Source organism: Lissotriton helveticus, chromosome 12 (genome assembly GCF_964261635.1).
Source record: "Lissotriton helveticus chromosome 12, aLisHel1.1, whole genome shotgun sequence".
Lineage (NCBI taxonomy): Eukaryota > Metazoa > Chordata > Amphibia > Caudata > Salamandridae > Lissotriton > Lissotriton helveticus.
This window is the reverse complement of record NC_136073.1, coordinates 176,805,168-176,826,916: the sequence shown is the minus strand read 5'-3', so window position 1 is coordinate 176,826,916 and position 21,749 is coordinate 176,805,168. Positions and strand designations below refer to the sequence as shown.

The following is a 21,749-nucleotide window of genomic DNA, read 5'->3' as shown; positions in this document are numbered from 1 at the left end:
CACATTTACTTTTCATGTAACTTAAGCATAATTTTGCCCTATTTTCCTAAAATTTCACTTAGTTGATTATTAAAAATGTGGGGAAATGGAAGAAGGGGAAGAGAACAAAGTATTTCAACAGAATATGTTGGCACACGTGGTATTTTCCCTATGACTCCTCTTAACAAGAAAATATTAATTGTTTTATTATTTATTTATTTTATTTATTATTTTAGCAGGATCGGAATCAACTTCGGAGATTTATATTTGGTTGGCAAGTCTGCTTTCAATGAAAAGGGCCCATGTACAGAAAAAAATTGAATTTTAATACCGATTTCCTCCTAATTCAAGCCTGCATTGTTCCAAACAGTACTAAATTCAATTTTAAACTTTCATATGGCTACGCAAAAACAAAAAGACACAGATAGACAGTCAGAGGTAAATGTAGGGAGAGAGGGGACGAGGTTGAAAGAAAGAATAAGAAAGACCGAGGCCAAATAGAGAGAAAAGTCACTTTCCCAGGGGGCCCCTTGGAAGTTGGAGACCGTGGGTTAAGCCGTCTTTTTCCATGTCTTAAAACGTTTCTTAGACATGATTTATCCTGGCTTCCATTCTAAGTCAAGCCCAAGAAAAACATGGCATAAGAAACATATCAGGTGTGCAATAAGACAGTGCAGACTAGATTGTTCTCATTGTATTCATGAATAATTTTAATTAAGAATTATAGGACTGTGTGTGGCATCCTTTAAAATAGCAAAATGTTGTCATGCTTTCAGAATAGCCACAAATGTACGTATAATTAACATGAGCAGATCATATTTATATCCCAGCCTTCCAAAACAAAAAAAAGAGAAGTTCAGTTTTTGTCACTGCCGTGTACAACTATATATGCACTGGCCTCATTACCAGAAGCATATAAAACAGTAAATTCCAGAAGATCTCAACATCATGGCTCAAAAAACCCAAACTTGCGAAAAGCATTTTCAAAGTCATCCATAGCGCTCACTAGTCAAGAATAGGTATGCAGGTAGACTTATGTAATAATTGATGTATGCTTTGCTCACATGACGTCAACAGTGATATTACAAAAAAGAATAAGTAAACGTGAACATTTCTTACCTATTTCGTCTAGATTGATCAATTGAATAAAGTTGCTTTCTTAACCAGCTAAGTAAAAAAATGAATACATTGTTTAGTAAAACATGCATCTGATCGGAAACATGCAAGTATAAACCACGAATATCATGTCACAGTATCATTATTAGAAAACTCTTCGGAACAGATAAGACCAAATAAATATGGGGATCACAAAGGTAGATCAACACAAGGCCATTGGACAGGGGAGAAAGAGCTAGCATTAGGAGACCTTACACATTATTATTCAACCTGGGGTGTAGGGATTTCAGTCTGTCTAGTGTGAACACTAACATTTTTTGCAGAAGTCCAAAGGCACATAGAGTTGTGCACTGGAGCCCAACTCCCTCAGTACCACTGACATGAGGTCGAACTCAGACCTTTTCCACAGCTGCATACACTCTTCATGAAGATCCCCTGCAGGTCTGAACAGGGACTGTGGAATTCTTTCCATCTCCAGTTTGTGACAATTTCCCCCTGCAGTGAACTGAGCTCTGCAGAAGATGACACAGAGGAAAACCTCAAAACATATCTGATGAGCATGTGTTCCCCTTTGGAAACGCAGCTGTCTCTTTCCCACTATGAACTGGTTCTGCACTGCTCGGACTTTTTACCTCTACATTTGGTTCAGCCCATCGGGATACCCCAAAACTCCTGCGTGTAGATACTGTCTTGTGACAGCCGCCACTCAAGAGTTTGAAGAGCCAAGACACCTTCTTAATGTGACTATGTCTCTTCCATGGTTGCAATCCCCAACACCATGACAACTTCATACACCCCTCACTCAGTATATCTTTTCAACCTGGTTCACTAAAAATGGACCTTTAGTAACATTTGGACATTTTTCCAACATGCCTCCCCCCCCCCCCATTTCTTAACAGCTTATATCAGACCCAATGGCTTCCATTTTAATGGTTTGCCACATTCCCTTTTCTGACATTATACAGTTTGATATAAACTTGCATGGCGCACCTTGAATTCAATAATAATGGTTGGTGGACTTAATTTAGATGAAAACTGATGCCTTTCTTTTATCCCAATATTCTACTTTTTATTTCACAAACAGATTAGTGGTTATTAGTTAATTATTATTTATTAAATTTTATTCACCACTGATTTCGACTTAAAATGCTGCATGCTCTTGAAGGAAATAACTTTAAAAATCCAATTATTACTTTCCAACCATATTAGAATTGCACCTTAGAATACGTTGAACTGTTTTCATAATTGAAAATGACACATAAGAAATATGTGCTTGCTTTCTAACGTGACAGAATTCTAAATTGCATTATTGATGTCACAAAATAATTCAGCAGTTACTCACATCCAGGAGAAATATGCTTACTTAAATGTATATGAATATAGCGCTTAGAATTCTTTTTTTGTTCTAAGCTATCATTCTTAAATGTGCCTCTTTATTAGGCCCAAAAGCTATTTCATTTGACTCTTGCTCAAAGCTTAATAGATTTTTATTTAGGACATTTTGCCTAGTACCAACATTCTGTTAAATAATGTGCTAAACTTACATTTCTGTTACTTTAGCCTCATCAAACCATATTAAATCACTTGTATAACAATAAGCCTTTCTGTAATGGATAGTGAATAGACTATTAGATTGAACTACGATTTAGATATATTTGATGTATGCTCAACTAGAACATCTTGATAGATTTGTTTCATGCATTTGACTAAGTCTATTGTTTTCCCAGTAGTACACTGAACTCAGCTTTAGCTAGAACGTTCTTGTGAGAACTTTACTTCATGTTGCCAATGTATGATACATTGTTTTACTATACACCGGCATGAATGTTTACTGTGGAAATCGAGAGGAGAAGCATCGCACGTTAACAACACCATTGGATGAGTGGTTTCCATTGGTTGAAGGCGTACAATGATTACTAAGTTGCTACATTATTATGTGCTTTTATGTTAATGAGTATTCCTAGGGAGTTAGAATTGATTCAGCATCATTATTATCCTAATTATTTTCCACTGCCATTCTTCCATATTCTCCTCTTCGTTGCCGACAGCTACTGCTAAAGGTGGCTTTATTCATGATTCTTTTCCACTGATCAATGCTAGTGCAAAGATTAGTCTCCAATCACTGATATTCAGACGTTTGCTACTGCAACTGCGGGGACTCAGCAGAGTTTTCAGAACAACTCTTGATGGGAAGTTCTCTCTATGCTCCGAAATCCTGCCCTTTTCTGAAAAGGGACTCTTGATGGGTTTCTCCACGTAGGGTAAATTAGGCTTTTAGTTATTTTTGTGACATTTTTCCTTTACGGAACACTCTGTATTTGATTTATGCTGTTAGTTATCAATCTTTTCTTCGATATTTTTGTAAATTTAATTAATTTTGAATAAAGATGACAAATCATACTAATCCTTTAAGATAAATAAAGGTTTTGAAAACTCTATCAACCTCTTATCATTGACTGAACATTAAGAATCTGAGAGTTGATGATATATGCATGATTTGAATTTCTAGTTCCAGCTCCATTCGCGCCATGATGGCAAAGGTCCATTGACCTGTTGGGAAGCCATCAGGATTTCCAAAGGACAAAATCTGTAAGTTGGGGTGTTTGGTCTTCAGTGACCCTTTGGGAACACTCCTCGGAAAAATTGCCCACACTCTTTGCAGAACTGCTTTTGAAGTCTTCATATATGTGTTTCCCAGCACCTCCCAAGGGTAAGTATTAAGATCAGTCCCTCCAGTGAAAGAAGTGAGCCAGGATTTCTTTAAAGAGCACTGGAATGAGGTGGAAGGATATATCCAAAAAGCCAAGCATTTTAGGTAAGAAGTGACTACTCCACTGGGTAGAGCCAAGATCTCATTGAGAAAGTCTCTAACCAATGGATGAAAGAGGCTGGTTGAAGAAAGCCAAACGTAGAAATGGGGAGACCCAACACCCATTCTCTGCATATTGTAAGCAATAGGTCCTTTAGGCAACAGTACTGTTAACACTCACACTTACTTGCATCCAGTACAAACGTCAGTTTTAGAATGTCTCCAGTTAGGCTACAGATAATTAACAGCTATCTCAAACTTATAACACAAAATAAAAATATAATAAAAATAAAGTAAGTGCATAAAAACCAATTAAATGAAGAATATGACTTACATTTGGATGCCATGAGATGCATCAGTATGCATGCCAAATAAGGCAAACCTGTATGTTTAATTGTTTTAGGGAACTAATTGTTCTTGGGAGCAAACTTATTCCCACAAGGAGCAGAATGACAAAACAACATGTTTTCAACAGTCAGAAAACCTCTACTGAGATAGCACACAAAGCACTTTCAAATTTGATGTTTGACGAGATTGCTCGCTGAGCCAAAGATGAAGCCAAACAATGACTCAGCGGACGGAGAGGTTATAGCTACGTCCTGCAGTTGTATTGTGGCAGGTGTAGTGGACTTTCCCTCCTATTGCCAGTCCAGGTATCTCAATAGCAGCTTCTGGATTGTCTCTCCACTTCCAAGAGACACTGACTTTGTTCAGTAACTTCTTGATTAAAATTTCTCTCTAAGGAAGAAGAACTGTCTGTGGTGACTCTTCACTCATTTGGGCTCTACAATAGTGGCATGGCTAGGACACCCTCTATACTGGGTGTAGAACTGGGCCTAAATCCTCCTTCAATGGAAGTCATTTTTTGTCCTACAATTGAGGTAAAAGTAATTTCCGTGTGTGGCGCCTCACCTGTGTTATTGCAGAGACCAAACGAAGGCCACAGCATCATGTTTTTGATGGGACAGCTCCAGACCACCTTTGCCAATGATATACCAAGAGTTACCATTATCAAAGGGGCTGCTTTATCCTGGGGTTGAGTAAAATCATGCTTTGAATGTCACAGTAGACCATGAATCACCAACATTATGTCATGGCCGAATACAATTCTGCCATGGATGCCTACAGTATGCCAAAAATTACCTGTGTTTTTTTCACAACGAGAATTGTTTTAGGGAAGAGTACCATATGCCATGGATGTCTACAATGTGCCCACCATTATACCACAGTCAGTATTATACATGTGTCTGGAACAATACACATGCTTAGAACAATGTGGTATCATCACAGTGAGGGGTGAGCGGGTGGCCACTGCCCAAACACCTCCATACACACACTGTCACTTTGTGTGACAAAATGATTTGTAGGAAGTAGACAGGGTAGGTCTATTGTAAAATATATGTTAATATATTACGTATGAGAAGAGTTAGGTTGCAATTCCAACAGTAGCCTGATTTTATATTTTATAGAAAGCTTTGTTTTTCTCTATGTAAATTAGATCTTTAGGAATCTTGTTCGTTTTATCAACTCCAGTGACAGGGAGCAGAGACGGGCTTCCTTAAAGCACAATTGCACGAGGTGAACAGATTTAGCTAAGTTCAGAGGTCAGCTAGTGGACTAACGGGTTGACACAAGAAAGGCAGAAGAGCTCATTGGTGTTAAGTATATTCTGAAGTGCACAGACAGCTTTGTGAAAATTTGCTTATTGAATTAGAACCCTTAGACATCTCCATAGTCACAATTTCTTTGACTTTATTTGTACTTTAGTGCCATTATTTTGTCATGTCCAATTCCATAGGATTTCAGAAACTGACATATACATTGTCTTTATAGTACATACTGCCATATATATACAGTTATTCCAAAAAGTGGATCTTTTCTAAGTGGTGGCATGTGGAGTTATTACTCCACACAACCAGTTGCATTCAATACAGTTGGGATCAGGAATAAAACTTGGGGAGGATTTAACCAGATCCTTGTCAGGATTCATTACTGTCCATATTTCTGTGTGACCCTTGTGCTTGCTGGCCTGCTATAACATGGGGCATGTGGAAGGGGTTGTGAATAAGGCATTGGTCTCTTTTGATCCGTCCTCTACACCAAAAAACGAAGGGACAAGAGGTCTATATGTTCCCTAGTCCTCCCTATTCATATACTTATACTCACAAAAATGAAGTATGTACTTTGTACCACTTGTATGTATTTGTAGAAATCACAGGATGCGAAAGCCCTAAGGGTTTTTAATCTTTTGATCTGTGTCTGATTGTGTATTTTAGCAGTATTGATGTGAGCTCTCCATAAGTGAAGATGCTGGTAATTAGTCAGGCGAGCAAGGCTGCAAACTGACAGTGGTGTTCACTGTGGTCCAGTGGTCTAGTGGCAACCAGTGCCATTAAACATAGATCTTGGATGACAGATGGTACTTGAGAAGTGCTTGTCTGGTTCTCTCGCCTTTCGTCATTATGGAAATGGTGTGGACGTCTTCATCTTTCTATTCATTTGAGCTGGCAGGCTTGTGGTTCACCCTGGTGACAAACTGCTTGAGTCCTGTTCTATGGCCAACTGGAAACAAACATTAGCCCATCCCAGATGTGTTAGTCAATAAGTGTTGCTAGGAAACTATCGGGCACAGATTGTGTGGGTGAACTGCACATAAATTGAGTTTACACACTTTAGAACATGGCAAAACACCATATTTAAAACCATCTCCAAATTCCAATGTCAACAACTGAATGGTGGGCGAACTGTACACCCTGTAATTACCATGCCCTATGTATGGTATTGATATATTTTGTGTGCATAATCTGTGCCTAGAATTTACCCACCAGCACAATAAGGCTCAGTGCATTGAAAGTGCTGTTTGCTCATGTCCAGCCTGACAATCTTGATCTCACAAAATCTCATCATCGCCTGTCAGCAGGACCTCTCACCAGAGGAAGGAATCGAGACAAGTGAATGAATGGCTAAATCTCTTTCTGTTACACTAAACTCCTTGGACATTATGAAGTACTGCATGCTCTTTATTTCAGAGACTAATACATTTTATGAATGTTCCACTGTAAGATATAAAGGTTCAGAAAAACATCAGCTGGTTAAATGCTATTAATTCAGAGCAAAGTGGTACATAAGCCTTTGCTGTACATCTGGTAAGTGAACATAGTAAGTCATTCGACCACTAATCATCCAACATTGAACTCTGCATGGCGGATGTACATACAGGTACTTACCTTTCTATAATAGCTAACGTGGGAGCTTCAGCCACCTCCTGCCGTAAAATGTGCAACCCACACAGCCACCTCTCTGCATCTTCTGTGGAGTCAGCTGAAGAAAAAGACCAATGAGAGACTGTGACAAATGTGCAAACCATGTGCAACAGAAGCACCTTTGCACTACTGTAAAAAAATAACAAACATATATGGTTCTCATATGTTGCAGAATTTCAGACCTTATGTATCTGTTACAGGATCACCCCTGGCATGTCCTTTTTATTTTACTTTGAATGAAGTAAGAGAAGGAATCTGAATCCCGACAAAGGCCTAAAGACCCATAGTGACGGTAGTAAGGCCGAAACATATTGAAGACAGCAGAAAGGGGAACAGGGTATTAACTATCTAGGTACACCCCAAATCACTGTTTTAAAACTTGCCAGGGTGGGCCAGAATAAAGTAGGGAGGGAACCCGCTTAGATAGTTTTATGTTCATTCTGCACAAAGGATCACTTATTAGGCTGGGGTATAGACTCCATAAAATATACTTTGCTTCACCCTGAACTTTGGTCTGTACCATAGTGTTATAGCACGCACTATGATGAAGCATACCATTATCTAGTTGGTGAGAACAATTTTAAAACCACTTTGGATTTCCCAGAGAGAGGGGGTTGGCTTCGTTTTAGATTTGTTGTCATCTTTCCCTTTCTTTGGTGTATGTCGGATATTTGTCCGGGAGGACAAGGGAAGAGTGGTACCTCTCGCTCTTTTCTTTTTGTGAGTGAAAAAGTCCTTTTTATTCTCATCTCTGGGAACAGAGGATTATAGGATTATAATACATGGGAGCCTGCAGTCCCTTCATAAAAGCCCATCTCTAGTTTCCTTATTACAAGTTACGTATTGAGTCACCTGTAATAAAGAAATGATGTAACCTCTCAAATGTAATAAGTTATTGCAGTTTCTCGGTGACTTTACAGCTGCGGCTGAAACAAGGAAAAAGGCAACTGGCTTTCTAAAAAGAAAAATGCTTAGCAGAAGAGAGATATTTATGGCAATAAGTTTATTCTTTGGCATCCTATAGATTATTACAGAAATAATAGAAACTCATCATGTTTTTACACAACCTGTCATAGCCTTTTTTACTCCTATTTACATTAAGCTGATTCACATATCTTTTTGCACAAATTAAAAAGAACTGAATTAGGTGTTGCACATACTAAAATGGCCGACACCAGTACACAGAGAAATAAGGGAATTGTAGTCCATTTTCCATTACTGATCAACAGTTGCTGCCTAATCAAATTATGACATGATTTATTTATTTATTCATTAAAATGTAAATGTGTAATCATGGATACTGACATTGACAAAGCCCAGGAGGGTGAAACACATCTCTCAGTCTGTCAATTGCCTGTTATGAATTTTGAGTAATGGATCGATAAGAGCCTGAGCCTGTTCGACGTACCTTTGTGGGAAAACTGAAGTGCATATGTGAGTTCAGTCCTCGCGAGCTGTTGCGCCCACTGTAGTGAGAGTGGCAGTCTGACAGGACAACAGTAAACAAATATATATGTGTCTATATTATATATATATATATATATATATATATATATATATATATATATATATATATATATATATATATATATATATATATATATATTTATATATATATAATTTCCTCTGTTTCCATGTCAAGGGAGAAGAGAAGCGGCACACAGAGGGGGTCTCATTAATCACTTTTTAGTTTGTCCACCCAGAAACCACCATCAGTGCAAAAAAGTCATAAAGACGGCCGGGAAATTCAGGATAGTTAAAGCACTTTATGTATGAAGGAACAATCCCATGGGAAATAAAACATACTAAATAGCACAGCATGTGTGTTGCGGGGTGGGACAATATGATGTCATAAGGTAAGAAGATGAGCAAGAGAGCACGCTGGAATAGCTTTTCTGGGAAAATAGGGATGGACTGATCGTAAAAGTTGATGCTAATAAAACAAGAAAGAACAAGGGTCTTGTTCGTCCCACTACCTGAGAAATTAGCAAGTCCTAGTCAGAGCTTTCAATTGACCAACATTCTGAATCAGCAGCTGGGACTCCCAGCTGGAAGCACCTATTTTATCAATTGCATTTTATATATGTGGTTTTCTATAGCACAAAATATAAGTTGCACAGTATAATAAACAAAATCAAATAACACCTTCTATGTTCAATGTATGGTGAAACCAAACTACAACAAGTGATAAACAATTGAACAGGTGACAGAAACGGTTGCCAAAAAGATAAGATGTTAGAGGCTAGGATTATATTCAAATCACTACACTGATCATTAAAAAAAACATTAGTTACACATTTTCCAATATGATCTTTAAGGTCTAGTAATTTGGACTTCTTGTTAGTTCCACAGATTCAAAAGGCTCAGAGGATCCATATTTTCACTGCTGACACTACTCTCTGGAACTGTTTGCTCTTCCTTTGGAAAATTACATAGTGTTAAAAATCGGAGTCGCTAGTTGGCAGTGGTATGCACCCTGTCCAAGTAGGGGCCATTCCTTCTAGTCAGGATAAAGGTGTTACACACCCAGATAGCGTCTGATCACCCCTTTGGTAGCTGGCACGAGCAGTCAGGCTTATCTCACAGGTAACGTGTAAAGTATTTGTACATAACACACATAGCAACCGAGTGAAAACACTACAAATGGGCACCACACCTTTAAAAAAAATAAAGTATCTTTATCCAAACCAAACAAAAGGTTTCAAGCAATTCTTGCCATAGAATTCTATGAATGCAGTGATTTTAAACAGAGTACCTCAGATGCATCAAAATCCACAAAGCAAAACAGCTGCAAAGGAGGGAAGCACTGGAAAACACAGTGATGCATTGGTTCCTGAGTCCACAGGCAAGTGATGTGTCAGTTCTGCTGAGGAGAAGTGGTGCATCTAATCCGGACTGTTGGGGGAAAGCAATGCATCGAAATCCAAGACAGTTCTAGCCTGCGCGTGATGTGTAGGAAAAACTTGGCTTACTGGTGTGATATGTGGAAATCAGGCTGCGCTGGTGGTCATTGCGGCGGCCGCAAACAGGCGCTGCATCGATTTCTTCAGCCACAGTCCCACGATGTGTTGATTCTTTGAGTCACACAGCAGGGCTGCATCCGGGTCAGTGCAGGTGTCTCGGACTTCAGAGACATGGTGTGCTGAACTTGAGCTGCGGCGGTTTCTTTGGCCGCTGACAGGCGCTGCCTCAATTTCTTTGGCTGCATGGCAACAGTGCGTGGACATTTCTCCCACACGTAGGTGCTGCGTCAGAAAAACTGGTGCTGGAAGGGTGATGCGTCGATTTCGATGACTTCAAACGGGTCTATGTAGCAAGAACAAACTCCAAAGGCCCAGAACCGGATTTGGCACCACAAGGCAGGTCAGAACTCACAGTACTAGAGTGCAGGAATGCTGCAGATGAAGTCTTTGATGGCCCTGAGACTTCCAATAGAAGGCAAGCACACACAAGCCATAGGAGATACTTCATAAGCAGGATACAACGCAAAGTTCAGTCCTTTTCCTCTCCAAAGCAGAAGCAGCAATTGCAGGGCAACCGAGCAAAGTAGCACACAGCAAAGGGGCAGAAATCCTCCTCCTCACAACTCTTCAGCTCTTCTCCTTGGTAGAGGTTCCTTTTGACCCAAAAGTGTTCTAAAAGTCTAGAGCTTTAATTCGAATACTTACACTCCTTTTGGCCTTTGAAGTGGGCATTATTCAAAGGATTCGTCTTTGTAGTGCACAAGCTCTGGTTCTGCCTCGTCTTAGCTCTAGACACACTCCAGGGGGTGGAAGGCCAGGCACAGCCCTATTTAGGTGCAGGTGACAGCTCCTACCACCACTCTAGCTCAGAAAGGGACATCAGCCTGGTGCAGGGTACACCTCAACTCATTTTGTGTGACTGTCTAGAATTAATGCACAAACAGGCCCCTTTCAATCTAAACCAGACGCTCAAACTACTTTTTTGCCGGTCACCATGCCGTCCGGGCTCTTTGCTTTTGGAAGACGTAATGGGGCCTTGTGGTTAATATGCCATTTAGGAACATTTCATGAAAATATAGCTGAAACTACCGTACTAAGGACTTTTATATCTCCGGGGTGTGCTCTGGTTTACCTGCCATTTAGTACCCTCTCATTTGAAAGAGCCGCCCTTGTGAATTTAAGAATCAGTGTGTGTCCTGGTAGTCCCCATTTCGGATTCACCATCCACATTGATTCTCTTTAAGGAATATCTTTCATAAGACCCTTTTTACTGTCTTTTGTCCATATCAGAGGATCATTGCATGCGCCCTGGGTTTTCTTAAACTTAAGGAACCATTTATTGACGTTACGGACCCAGGGGAACCACATCAAAGTGCTCGTTTTACAATAGACGGTTGTAACATTGACGCTTTCAAGGAGTGGACTATACTTGAGAAAATTTTTGTTGGACTATACATATGAGACAATCCAAATTGGAGCCGTCGCACACTAACGACAATCGGATCGGTTGTTTATGTCCTGATACACTGCGAATAAGCCCTGACAAAGTTGCCGTGGCACTAGGGAACGAAACGCATTGGCTGTGTGCTGGTTTTAACCAAACTCCGTAAATAAAGAGAAGATTTTTGGATAACGTATATCTCCTGATTTACTTCACTTAGAGTGCACCTTCAATTCTTGTGGACAATCTAAACAAGACGGTGATGTCAAAGGCAGGCAGAGGCATAACATAATTAAACATAGTTAAACAAGAAAATGTCCACTTGTTAAAAGTAAAAAACAACAAGTGATGGACTGAATGTGGATCAATGTCACACACTCCCCCAGTCAAAAGATCTGGGCCCAAATCCATCGTTTTTTTGCACTCCACACCACCCTGGGTCAGATAATGGCTTTATGCAAATCAGCTCTGACCCTGTTGCCCCATGGGAACAGTCCAGTCCGAACTACAACAGCCATATCTTTCCCAGACCGGAATCAAGCATCCGGGGACCGGACCGGTTTCGAGGTAACACCTCTCTTCAGCCCGGCTAGCTTGACTCCAAGTGGTGTGAAGTGCCTGGGACCCATGTCTGGGCATCCCCAGCGCACTTAGGGCGGCAATTGCAAAAAACAACAAGTGATGGACTGAATGTGGATCAATGTCACACACTCCCCCAGTAAAAAGATTTGGGCCCAAATCCATCGTTTTTTTGCACTCCACACCACCCTGGGTCAGATAATGGCTTTATGCAAATCAGCTCTGACCCTGTTGCCCCATGGGAACAGTCCAGTCCGAACTACAACAGCCATATCTTTCCCAGACCGGAATCAAGCATCCGGGGACCGGACCGGTTTCGAGGTAACACCTCTCTTCAGCCCGGCTAGCTTGACTCCAAGTGGTGTGAAGTGCCTGGGACCCACGTCTGGGCATCCCCAGCGCACTTAGGGCGGCAATTGCAAAAAACAACAAGTGATGGACTGAATGTGGATCAATGTCACACACTCCCCCAGTCAAAAGATCTGGGCCCAAATCCATCGTTTTTTTGCACTCCACACCACCCTGGGTCAGATAATGGCTTTATGCAAATCAGCTCTGACCCTGTTGCCCCATGGGAACAGTCCAGTCCGAACTACAACAGCCATATCTTTCCCAGACCGGAATCAAGCATCCGGGGACCGGACCGGTTTCGAGGTAACACCTCTCTTCAGCCCGGCTAGCTTGACTCCAAGTGGTGTGAAGTGCCTGGGACCCACGTCTGGGCATCCCCAGCGCACTTAGGGCGGCAATTGCAAAAAACAACAAGTGATGGACTGAATGTGGATCAATGTCACACACTCCCCCAGTCAAAAGATCTGGGCCCAAATCCATCGTTTTTTTGCACTCCACACCACCCTGGGTCAGATAATGGCTTTATGCAAATCAGCTCTGACCCTGTTGCCCCATGGGAACAGTCCAGTCCGAACTACAACAGCCATATCTTTCCCAGACCGGAATCAAGCATCCGGGGACCGGACCGGTTTCGAGGTAACACCTCTCTTCAGCCCGGCTAGCTTGACTCCAAGTGGTGTGAAGTGCCTGGGACCCACGTCTGGGCATCCCCAGCGCACTTAGGGCGGCAATTGCAAAAAACAACAAGTGATGGACTGAATGTGGATCAATGTCACACACTCCCCCAGTCAAAAGATCTGGGCCCAAATCCATCGTTTTTTTGCACTCCACACCACCCTGGGTCAGATAATGGCTTTATGCAAATCAGCTCTGACCCTGTTGCCCCATGGGAACAGTCCAGTCCGAACTACAACAGCCATATCTTTCCCAGACCGGAATCAAGCATCCGGGGACCGGACCGGTTTCGAGGTAACACCTCTCTTCAGCCCGGCTAGCTTGACTCCAAGTGGTGTGAAGTGCCTGGGACCCACGTCTGGGCATCCCCAGCGCACTTAGGGCGGCAATTGCAAAAAACAACAAGTGATGGACTGAATGTGGATCATTGTCACACACTCCCCCAGTCAAAAGATCTGGGCCCAAATCCATCGTTTTTTTGCACTCCACACCACCCTGGGTCAGATAATGGCTTTATGCAAATCCGCTCTGACCCTGTTGCCCCATGGGAACAGTCCAGTCCGAACTACAACAGCCATATCTTTCCCAGACCGGAATCAAGCATCCGGGGACCGGACCGGTTTCGAGGTAACACCTCTCTTCAGCCCGGCTAGCTTGACTCCAAGTGGTGTGAAGTGCCTGGGACCCACGTCTGGGCATCCCCAGCGCACTTAGGGCGGCAATTGCAAAAAACAACAAGTGATGGACTGAATGTGGATCAATGTCACACACTCCCCCAGTCAAAAGATCTGGGCCCAAATCCATCGTTTTTTTGCACTCCACACCACCCTGGGTCAGATAATGGCTTTATGCAAATCAGCTCTGACCCTGTTGCCCCATGGGAACAGTCCAGTCCGAACTACAACAGCCATATCTTTCCCAGACCGGAATCAAGCATCCGGGGACCGGACCGGTTTCGAGGTAACACCTCTCTTCAGCCCGGCTAGCTTGACTCCAAGTGGTGTGAAGTGCCTGGGACCCACGTCTGGGCATCCCCAGCGCACTTAGGGCGGCAATTGCAAAAAACAACAAGTGATGGACTGAATGTGGATCAATGTCACACACTCCCCCAGTCAAAAGATCTGGGCCCAAATCCATCGTTTTTTTGCACTCCACACCACCCTGGGTCAGATAATGGCTTTATGCAAATCAGCTCTGACCCTGTTGCCCCATGGGAACAGTCCAGTCCGAACTACAACAGCCATATCTTTCCCAGACCGGAATCAAGCATCCGGGGACCAGACCGGTTTCGAGGTAACACCTCTCTTCAGCCCGGCTAGCTTGACTCCAAGTGGTGTGAAGTGCCTGGGACCCACGTCTGGGCATCCCCAGCGCACTTAGGGCGGCAATTGCAAAAAACAACAAGTGATGGACTGAATGTGGATCAATGTCACACACTCCCCCAGTCAAAAGATCTGGGCCCAAATCCATCGTTTTTTTGCACTCCACACCACCCTGGGTCAGATAATGGCTTTATGCAAATCAGCTCTGACCCTGTTGCCCCATGGGAACAGTCCAGTCCGAACTACAACAGCCATATCTTTCCCAGACCGGAATCAAGCATCCTGGGACCGGACCGGTTTCGAGGTAACACCTCTCTTCAGCCCGGCTAGCTTGACTCCAAGTGGTGTGAAGTGCCTGGGACCCACGTCTGGGCATCCCCAGCGCACTTAGGGCGGCAATTGCAAAAAACAACAAGTGATGGACTGAATGTGGATCAATGTCACACACTCCCCCAGTCAAAAGATCTGGGCCCAAATCCATCGTTTTTTTGCACTCCACACCACCCTGGGTCAGATAATGGCTTTATGCAAATCACAGGGTCAGCGCTGATTTGCATATCGCCATTGTCTAACCCAGGGTGGTGTGGAGTGGAAAAACGATGGATTTGGGCCCAGATCTTTGGACTGGGGTGAATGTGTGACATTGATCCACATTCTGTCCATCATTGTTGTGTTTGCAGTTACCGCTCTAAGTGTACTGGGGATGCTCAGACGTGAGTCCCAGTTACTCCACACCACTGGAATCAAGCTAGCCGGGCTGAAGAGAGGTGTTACCTCGAAACCGGGCCGGTCCTCGGATGCTTGTTTCCGTTCTGGGAAGGACATGGCTTTTGTAGTTCGGACTGGACTGTTCCCATGGGGCACAGGGTCAGCGCTGATTTGCATATCGCCATTGTCTAACCCAGGGTGGTGTGGAGTGGAAAAACGATGGATTTGGGCCCAGATCTTTGGACTGGGGTGAATGTGTGACATTGATCCACATTCTGTCCATCATTGTTGTGTTTGCAGTTACCGCTCTAAGTGTACTGGGGATGCTCAGACGTGAGTCCCAGTTACTCCACACCACTGGAATCAAGCTAGCCGGGCTGAAGAGAGGTGTTACCTCGAAACCGGGCCGGTCCTCGGATGCTTGTTTCCGTTCTGGGAAGGACATGGCTTTTGTAGTTCGGACTGGACTGTTCCCATGGGGCACAGGGTCAGCGCTGATTTGCATATCGCCATTGTCTAACCCAGGGTGGTGTGGAGTGGAAAAACGATGGATTTGGGCCCAGATCTTTGGACTGGGGTGAATGTGTGACATTGATCCACATTCTGTCCATCATTGTTGTGTTTGCAGTTACCACTTGTTAAAAGTGGCATTTTCAAATACACAATATAAGAAACATCTTTACTAAAATATGTGTTTTTAAATCCTGTGCTCAGAGAGCCCAATCTCCAAATCTCTAGCTGTTGCCATATGAAACTTGGGTGGATGCCAGGTCAGCATGGCAGATTAAAACTGCACTCACAGATACTGGAATGGCAGGCTTGAGACATGTTTACAGGGCTACTCATGATGGTGGCACAACCAGTGCTGCAGGTCCACTAGTAGCATCTAATTTACAGGAACAGGGCACACATAGTGCACTCTTCTAGGGACTTACCTGTAACTCAAATATTCCAGCCATGGATAGCCAATCAGAATTATAATTGACACTGAGAGCATTTTCACTTTAGCACTGATCAGCAGTGGTAAAGTGCCCAGAGTCCTAAAACCCACAAAAAATGGCCAGAAAAATAGGAGGCAAAGGCAAAATGTTTGGGGGGGATAAACCGGCAAAAAGGGCCAGGTCCAACACATAATTTTGTTTATTTTTATAAACTCATCATGACATGGCTGTGCTACCACTACTAGTCTCACTAATTCCACCTGATGTCAACCTCATTTCTTAGAGGATCTAGAAAGCCTTTAGAGTGTTAGTACATTTTACTAAAGATACTTATGTAACATACCACAGCCATGAGGCTAGTAATAAGTATACCAATGACAAACAATTGCAAAAATGTACCTTCTAAACTTAAGGTGTTCAGCACAAACTGAGATCCATAGAAGATAGTGAAACAGCAGTCTTCTTTCAGTTTTGATGCTTTTCCGCGCTCAAAGTCCTTACAGTTTTTTCCTGGACGAATTTCCTTGATTTCCACCATATCCACTGAAATAGAAAACGATGCAAAAATCAACATAAGATTTACTGCTACACCAAACATAACATTCAAAATCCAGGATGCAAGTTACAAATACAAATTTAATATATGTTTAGGTGCTTATTTTCCTTTTGTGTTTTTTCAAAGGCACCACACATTGCCTTCACCATTCCACACTTAACAGGTGCCTAGTGGTCCTAGAGATGTTTCCAAATGCTGGAAAGGAAGGTGTTGAAATAATGTATTGAATGCAGAACCTTCTGGGTCCTAATAACACAGACATGCAAGCTGCACTAGTGCAAAGCACTTCCATGCACTTTATGAAGCAGAGGAGACATCCACGGTACCCTGCCAAAACGCGTTGGTGGTAAGTACCTGTATGGACGGCTGCATCTATCTTTACACTATTCTGCATCATAGGTGCTTATGTGCCATGAAGCTCACTCAACAATTCTACCCAACCAATATACAGAACGTTTACCAATAGGTTTAACTGTAGCCATCACTCTTTCAACCATGCACCCGAATAATGCCCAGGAACTCTACAAAAGTGAATAAGCTTCATTGACATTATGGGGTTATGAAGCAGTGCATAAAAAATAAAGCTGGTACATCTGTTTAATATACGAAAAGTACTTTAGACTTTGCACGGGGGTATTGAAAAAGCTATATAAATAACCATACTAGCGGACACTCCTTTTGTATCTATAAAGTGTGATGATAAACTCATGTCTACTCAGCAGTAGTGTATGATCTGGTGAAACTTTACATTTCAAGATACAATTCCATGCCCAACCACTAGATGGCAGAATAATGCACCGCGTGTGAATTCAGATGACAACCATATATACCAAATGATTCGAGTCTGAATGACCAGAAGCATCTTTTACCAGCATGTTGGCAGTGTTCTACAAGGTACCATTGGGATCGCTGGGATTCAGCTTCTGCATTACAGTGCCTGGAGGAGATCAAACCCAGACCAGGCCCTGTCTGGTCCAGGCTGCATGCTCCAGCACACCAGTTCACTGAGATACATAAATGCAAGAACGCCGTCCTGTTCCTCAGCCCCTTGATTCGCTGTCTCTAGAAATGGCCTCTATAATTTCAAAGCCTCCAGTCTGACCCATGCTTTTGCTCATCTTTTATACAATTAAGCTGCTCAGGTGGCCCCAGGCGATTAAGGAGCCACTGGATATTAAGAATAGAAGACACCAAATCCAAGAAGATGTAGACTTAAGTATGGTCTATTTTATTGGATGGCCTCATCATCTAGAACATCCACCGCTGTGTCCTCTCTTCTGAGCTATGATCACTGTTTCACTAACTTCCTTTCTCTTCCAACAGTTCTTAGTGGACTAACAAGTAATCTCCTTTTCTGCTTTCATGTCTGTGCCTGCATCACCGACCGCTCTGTCATGCTCGGATCTTTCTCCCCACTGAATCCTGCAAAAACTGCAAAATTGCAGGCTCATTTCTGCTTCCTGTTCTTCACCATTGTGTTAAGTTGCAGGTGAGTATTTGTGTCTTTCCCTCAACTTTGCAAGATGGTGCCTTATAAAGCCCGCTCATGCCCCCTGGATTTAGTGTGTACTATCATAGTTGATTAAGCACGTTACTCAAATTCTTTAATAACGTATTTATATATTGTCTTTATTATATCTTTCCTGTTTTTATTTATTATTTAATGGCAGTTTGCCAAAATATAGATCTTTGATTGATTGATATCTATTTTTTTGTGTTCTGCTTTTCCACATCTTGTGATTGAATGATTTGTCAAGGAATGATGGCAAATGAATGTAATGTTACTGGTGTTATGAACCACACAGTTAACTTGCTTTTTTTGTTTTATACACTCCAATGTGTCCCTTGATTTCTCCTGACTAACCCTCAAGTCCCTTATTTTGCTTAAAATTAAATCCACACACTTCTCATTTGGTTCCATATATCCCTCAGCTAGTTCGTAGATATCCCTCAATTAAACTAACATGTCCCTCAATTGAGCTTCAGAAGTCTCTTGATTGGTTCTCATGTGTCACTGGTTTAAACCTCTCCTGCAGCTTAATTGGACTGGTGGGCCTCACATACCTTCTACAGCAAGTCTCTTGGGTGAACTAACATGTCCCTTGCTGGGATGCAAATGGCCCTTGATGAGTAACTATTCCTCCTTCCTTGTTGGCAAGGGGTTATCCCAGTGCTCTCGTCCGGTGGCCTAATGACAAACTGGGTCCTAATGATGTAAAACCTGGTGAGTGGCTGTTAAAGTATACATTAGGCAGAACATCAATCAGATATACAAATAAATGGGTGGAAAGGCACTTCATCCATTGCTGGTGCCCAGCCAATGGCCTATATTGTTAAATGAAACCTCAAGTGGGACTAAAACCGGAAGTGTTCTCTTACGAAGGGACACTTCTTAAGAAAGGAACAAGTGGCTTTCACCTTACTAGCTTACCGAGGTGCCTCTTCCTGTTGCTAAGAGGGAACTGGCTCTAATTTTACCACTGGAAGCAAATTTAAAATCAACAATCGATAGTCAAACACAGCCCTACCAGATCCTCGGTTGCCCAGATGCCCATCAATGAGAGTTGACAAAATTATACTTGAAGTTAAATGTTTGTCTATTTTTCTTATTTGTCCCTGTAAATAGCAGGAAGGCCTATTAATGTTCAGCATCAACACTCCTATGTGCAGAACTCTGGAGGTCTCAACGAATGTCTGAGATACATCCAAATTACTATTTCTGCCCACAGCCCAGTAGGAGTAGATTCTCAAGTGAAAAAGCCCTGGATGCTAAAATATAGCAATTTCTAATGTAATACTTTTTTTTTAGTGCATAAAGTAAAACAAAACAAAAAACTCTGATTCTTTCTGTGACAACAGCAGAAAGCAATGGGCAGGCCCTTCTATGTAGGACACTTTTAATTTAGTGTAACAATAAACAGAGCTGTGGCCAGAAAAAGGTTTATGCATAACATCACATACATCAAATTGGTAACAAATATAGCAAGCACTGGCACAGCCAACAGGTCTTGCCTTTAATAGGCAAGTGCCCACCTATTGACAGTGCCAGTGCTTGTCTGCACCAATGCGAGTGTGCACTTATTTTATTCTTAATATACTATCACGACATGGCAATGGGCCGTGTGGAAACAGTAAATTAAAGAGAGCCAAAATGGCCATCTGCGCCCCTTCAAGCATATGCCTCATGCATCGTTGTAATGCATGGATGTGCGTACAGTGGTCGTCCTGAAATAGTACGAAAAGCCATCCTAAAATGGCTGACTTGTGCACGCATGTGCATGCTTGCGCAGTAACATGTTGGTGGCTACTTTGGCTTGACTTTACCATTACAACATGATCAACAGGTGTGCCAAAACAGTAAATGTAAAGAAAAAAATTAAGTGGACAAAAGTGCATCAGAGTGAATCAAGGGGCGTAGCAGCACTTTGTAGCTGCTGGACCCATGGAAAAAAAAACATAAGGCTGAAAGAGTTGGGGACACAGAGTTCGGTTGGAGGAGGAACCCTGAAGAGCAACAGACTAGTATAAGGTGCAGCTGTAGTGTGTGTATGTGGGAGGTGGAGGGTTGGGCAGGGGGAGGCCATGTAGGTGTCTGTGAGAAAGAATCGGGAGAGACACTATCTTTAGACTTTGCCCATCCACAAAATGCTGTGTCTTGATACCATTGGTGATGGGCATCCCTGTTAGCTAATGCTTAAAGCCAGCTGAACCACAATCCCAGAAAGGGGCTGTCTAAAAGCCCATTTCTGTATATTTAGGTGTATGAGCATGAGTAATAAATGTGTTGCGCATTGTTTTGCATATTAAATAGGGTTGGTTGATTGATGACCAAGGTTCACACACGGGTACTTACTAATTCATGTGTAAAATTAAACCAACGCCTAATATACTTTAACTTTAAGTCTAATATTTTCCTACCACATATTTTTGATACAGTTAGAACAAAGGAAACATTTCTATTTTCAAAGTTACACTCTACCTATTTACTTAAAACCATACCACAATTGTTAATTTAGTGGTAGCATTTTGATATATATGTATAAAAATTAGAATTATCCTATTTGCAATGAGTGGCATTTAAAATATATAAACCAAAGGGGATGATGGACGGATTGTTGAACATTGCAAGCACTCACCCCCAGTCAAATGATCTGGGTTTAATCCATCATCTTTCTTTAGCTCACTCCGCCACCCCAGTTCAGACATGGCCATATGAAAATCAGTCTGATCCTGTGCCTCATGGGAACAGTCCAGCCCGAACTGCCAAGCCTTGTCTTCCCTGGACTGGAAACAAGCATCCTGGGACCGGTTTCTGGCTAATCAGCCGTCATCAGCCAGGCTAGCTTGAATCCAGTGGCGAAGTGAGCAAGGGACTCAAGTCTGGGCATACGCTGCCAACTTATGGCAAACAAAGCAACACCAAAGGGGTTGATGGATGGAGTGTTGAACATTGCAAGCACTCACCCCCAGTCAACTGATCAGAGTTTAACCCATCATCATTCTTTAGCTCACTCCGCTACCCCTGTTCAGACATGGCCATATGCAAATCAGTCTGACCCTGTACCTCATGGGAACAGTCCAGCCCGAACTGCCGAGCCATGACTTCCCAGGACTGGAAACAAGCATCCTGGGACCGGATTCTGGCTAATCAGCCATCATCCGCCAGGCTACCTAGAATCCAGTGGCAAAGTGAGCAAGGGACCCATGTCTGGGCATAAACTGCCACCTTAGGGCGAACAAAGCAAAACCAAAGGGGATGATGGACAGAGTGTTGAACATTGCATGCACTCACCACCAGTCAACTGATCTGGGTTTAATCCATCATCATTCTTTAGCTCACTTTGCCACCCCAGTTCAGACAAGGCCATATGCAAATCAGTCTGACCCTGTGATTCATGCAATGTTCAACACTCCGTCCATCATCCCCTTTGGTTTTGATTTAAAATATTTAACCACCATTCTGAAAATGTAGAAACATTACAGGTTTGCAAACCATCATGATAAGCTGCTGGAAATTTTCTCTGGTTGATGAATGCTTCTGTTACT

At 42.5% G+C, this 21,749-nt stretch overlaps 1 protein-coding gene across 3 annotated transcripts in view; it reads right to left on the bottom strand.

Moving 5' to 3' along the window:
• Nucleotides 1–21,749, bottom strand: part of PLCG2 (phospholipase C gamma 2) — a 488,855-nt gene that overhangs the window by 291,868 nt on the left and 175,238 nt on the right. For all 3 annotated transcript variants that reach the window (XM_078669997.1, XM_078669998.1, XM_078669999.1), the window contains exons 3-5: nt 16,547–16,690; nt 7,132–7,225; nt 1,099–1,146 (exon numbers count right to left, since the gene is read on the bottom strand). In XM_078669997.1, the coding sequence (XP_078526123.1) occupies nt 1,099–1,146; nt 7,132–7,225; nt 16,547–16,690 (286 nt within the window). The remainder of the gene's footprint in view (nt 1–1,098; nt 1,147–7,131; nt 7,226–16,546; nt 16,691–21,749) is intronic.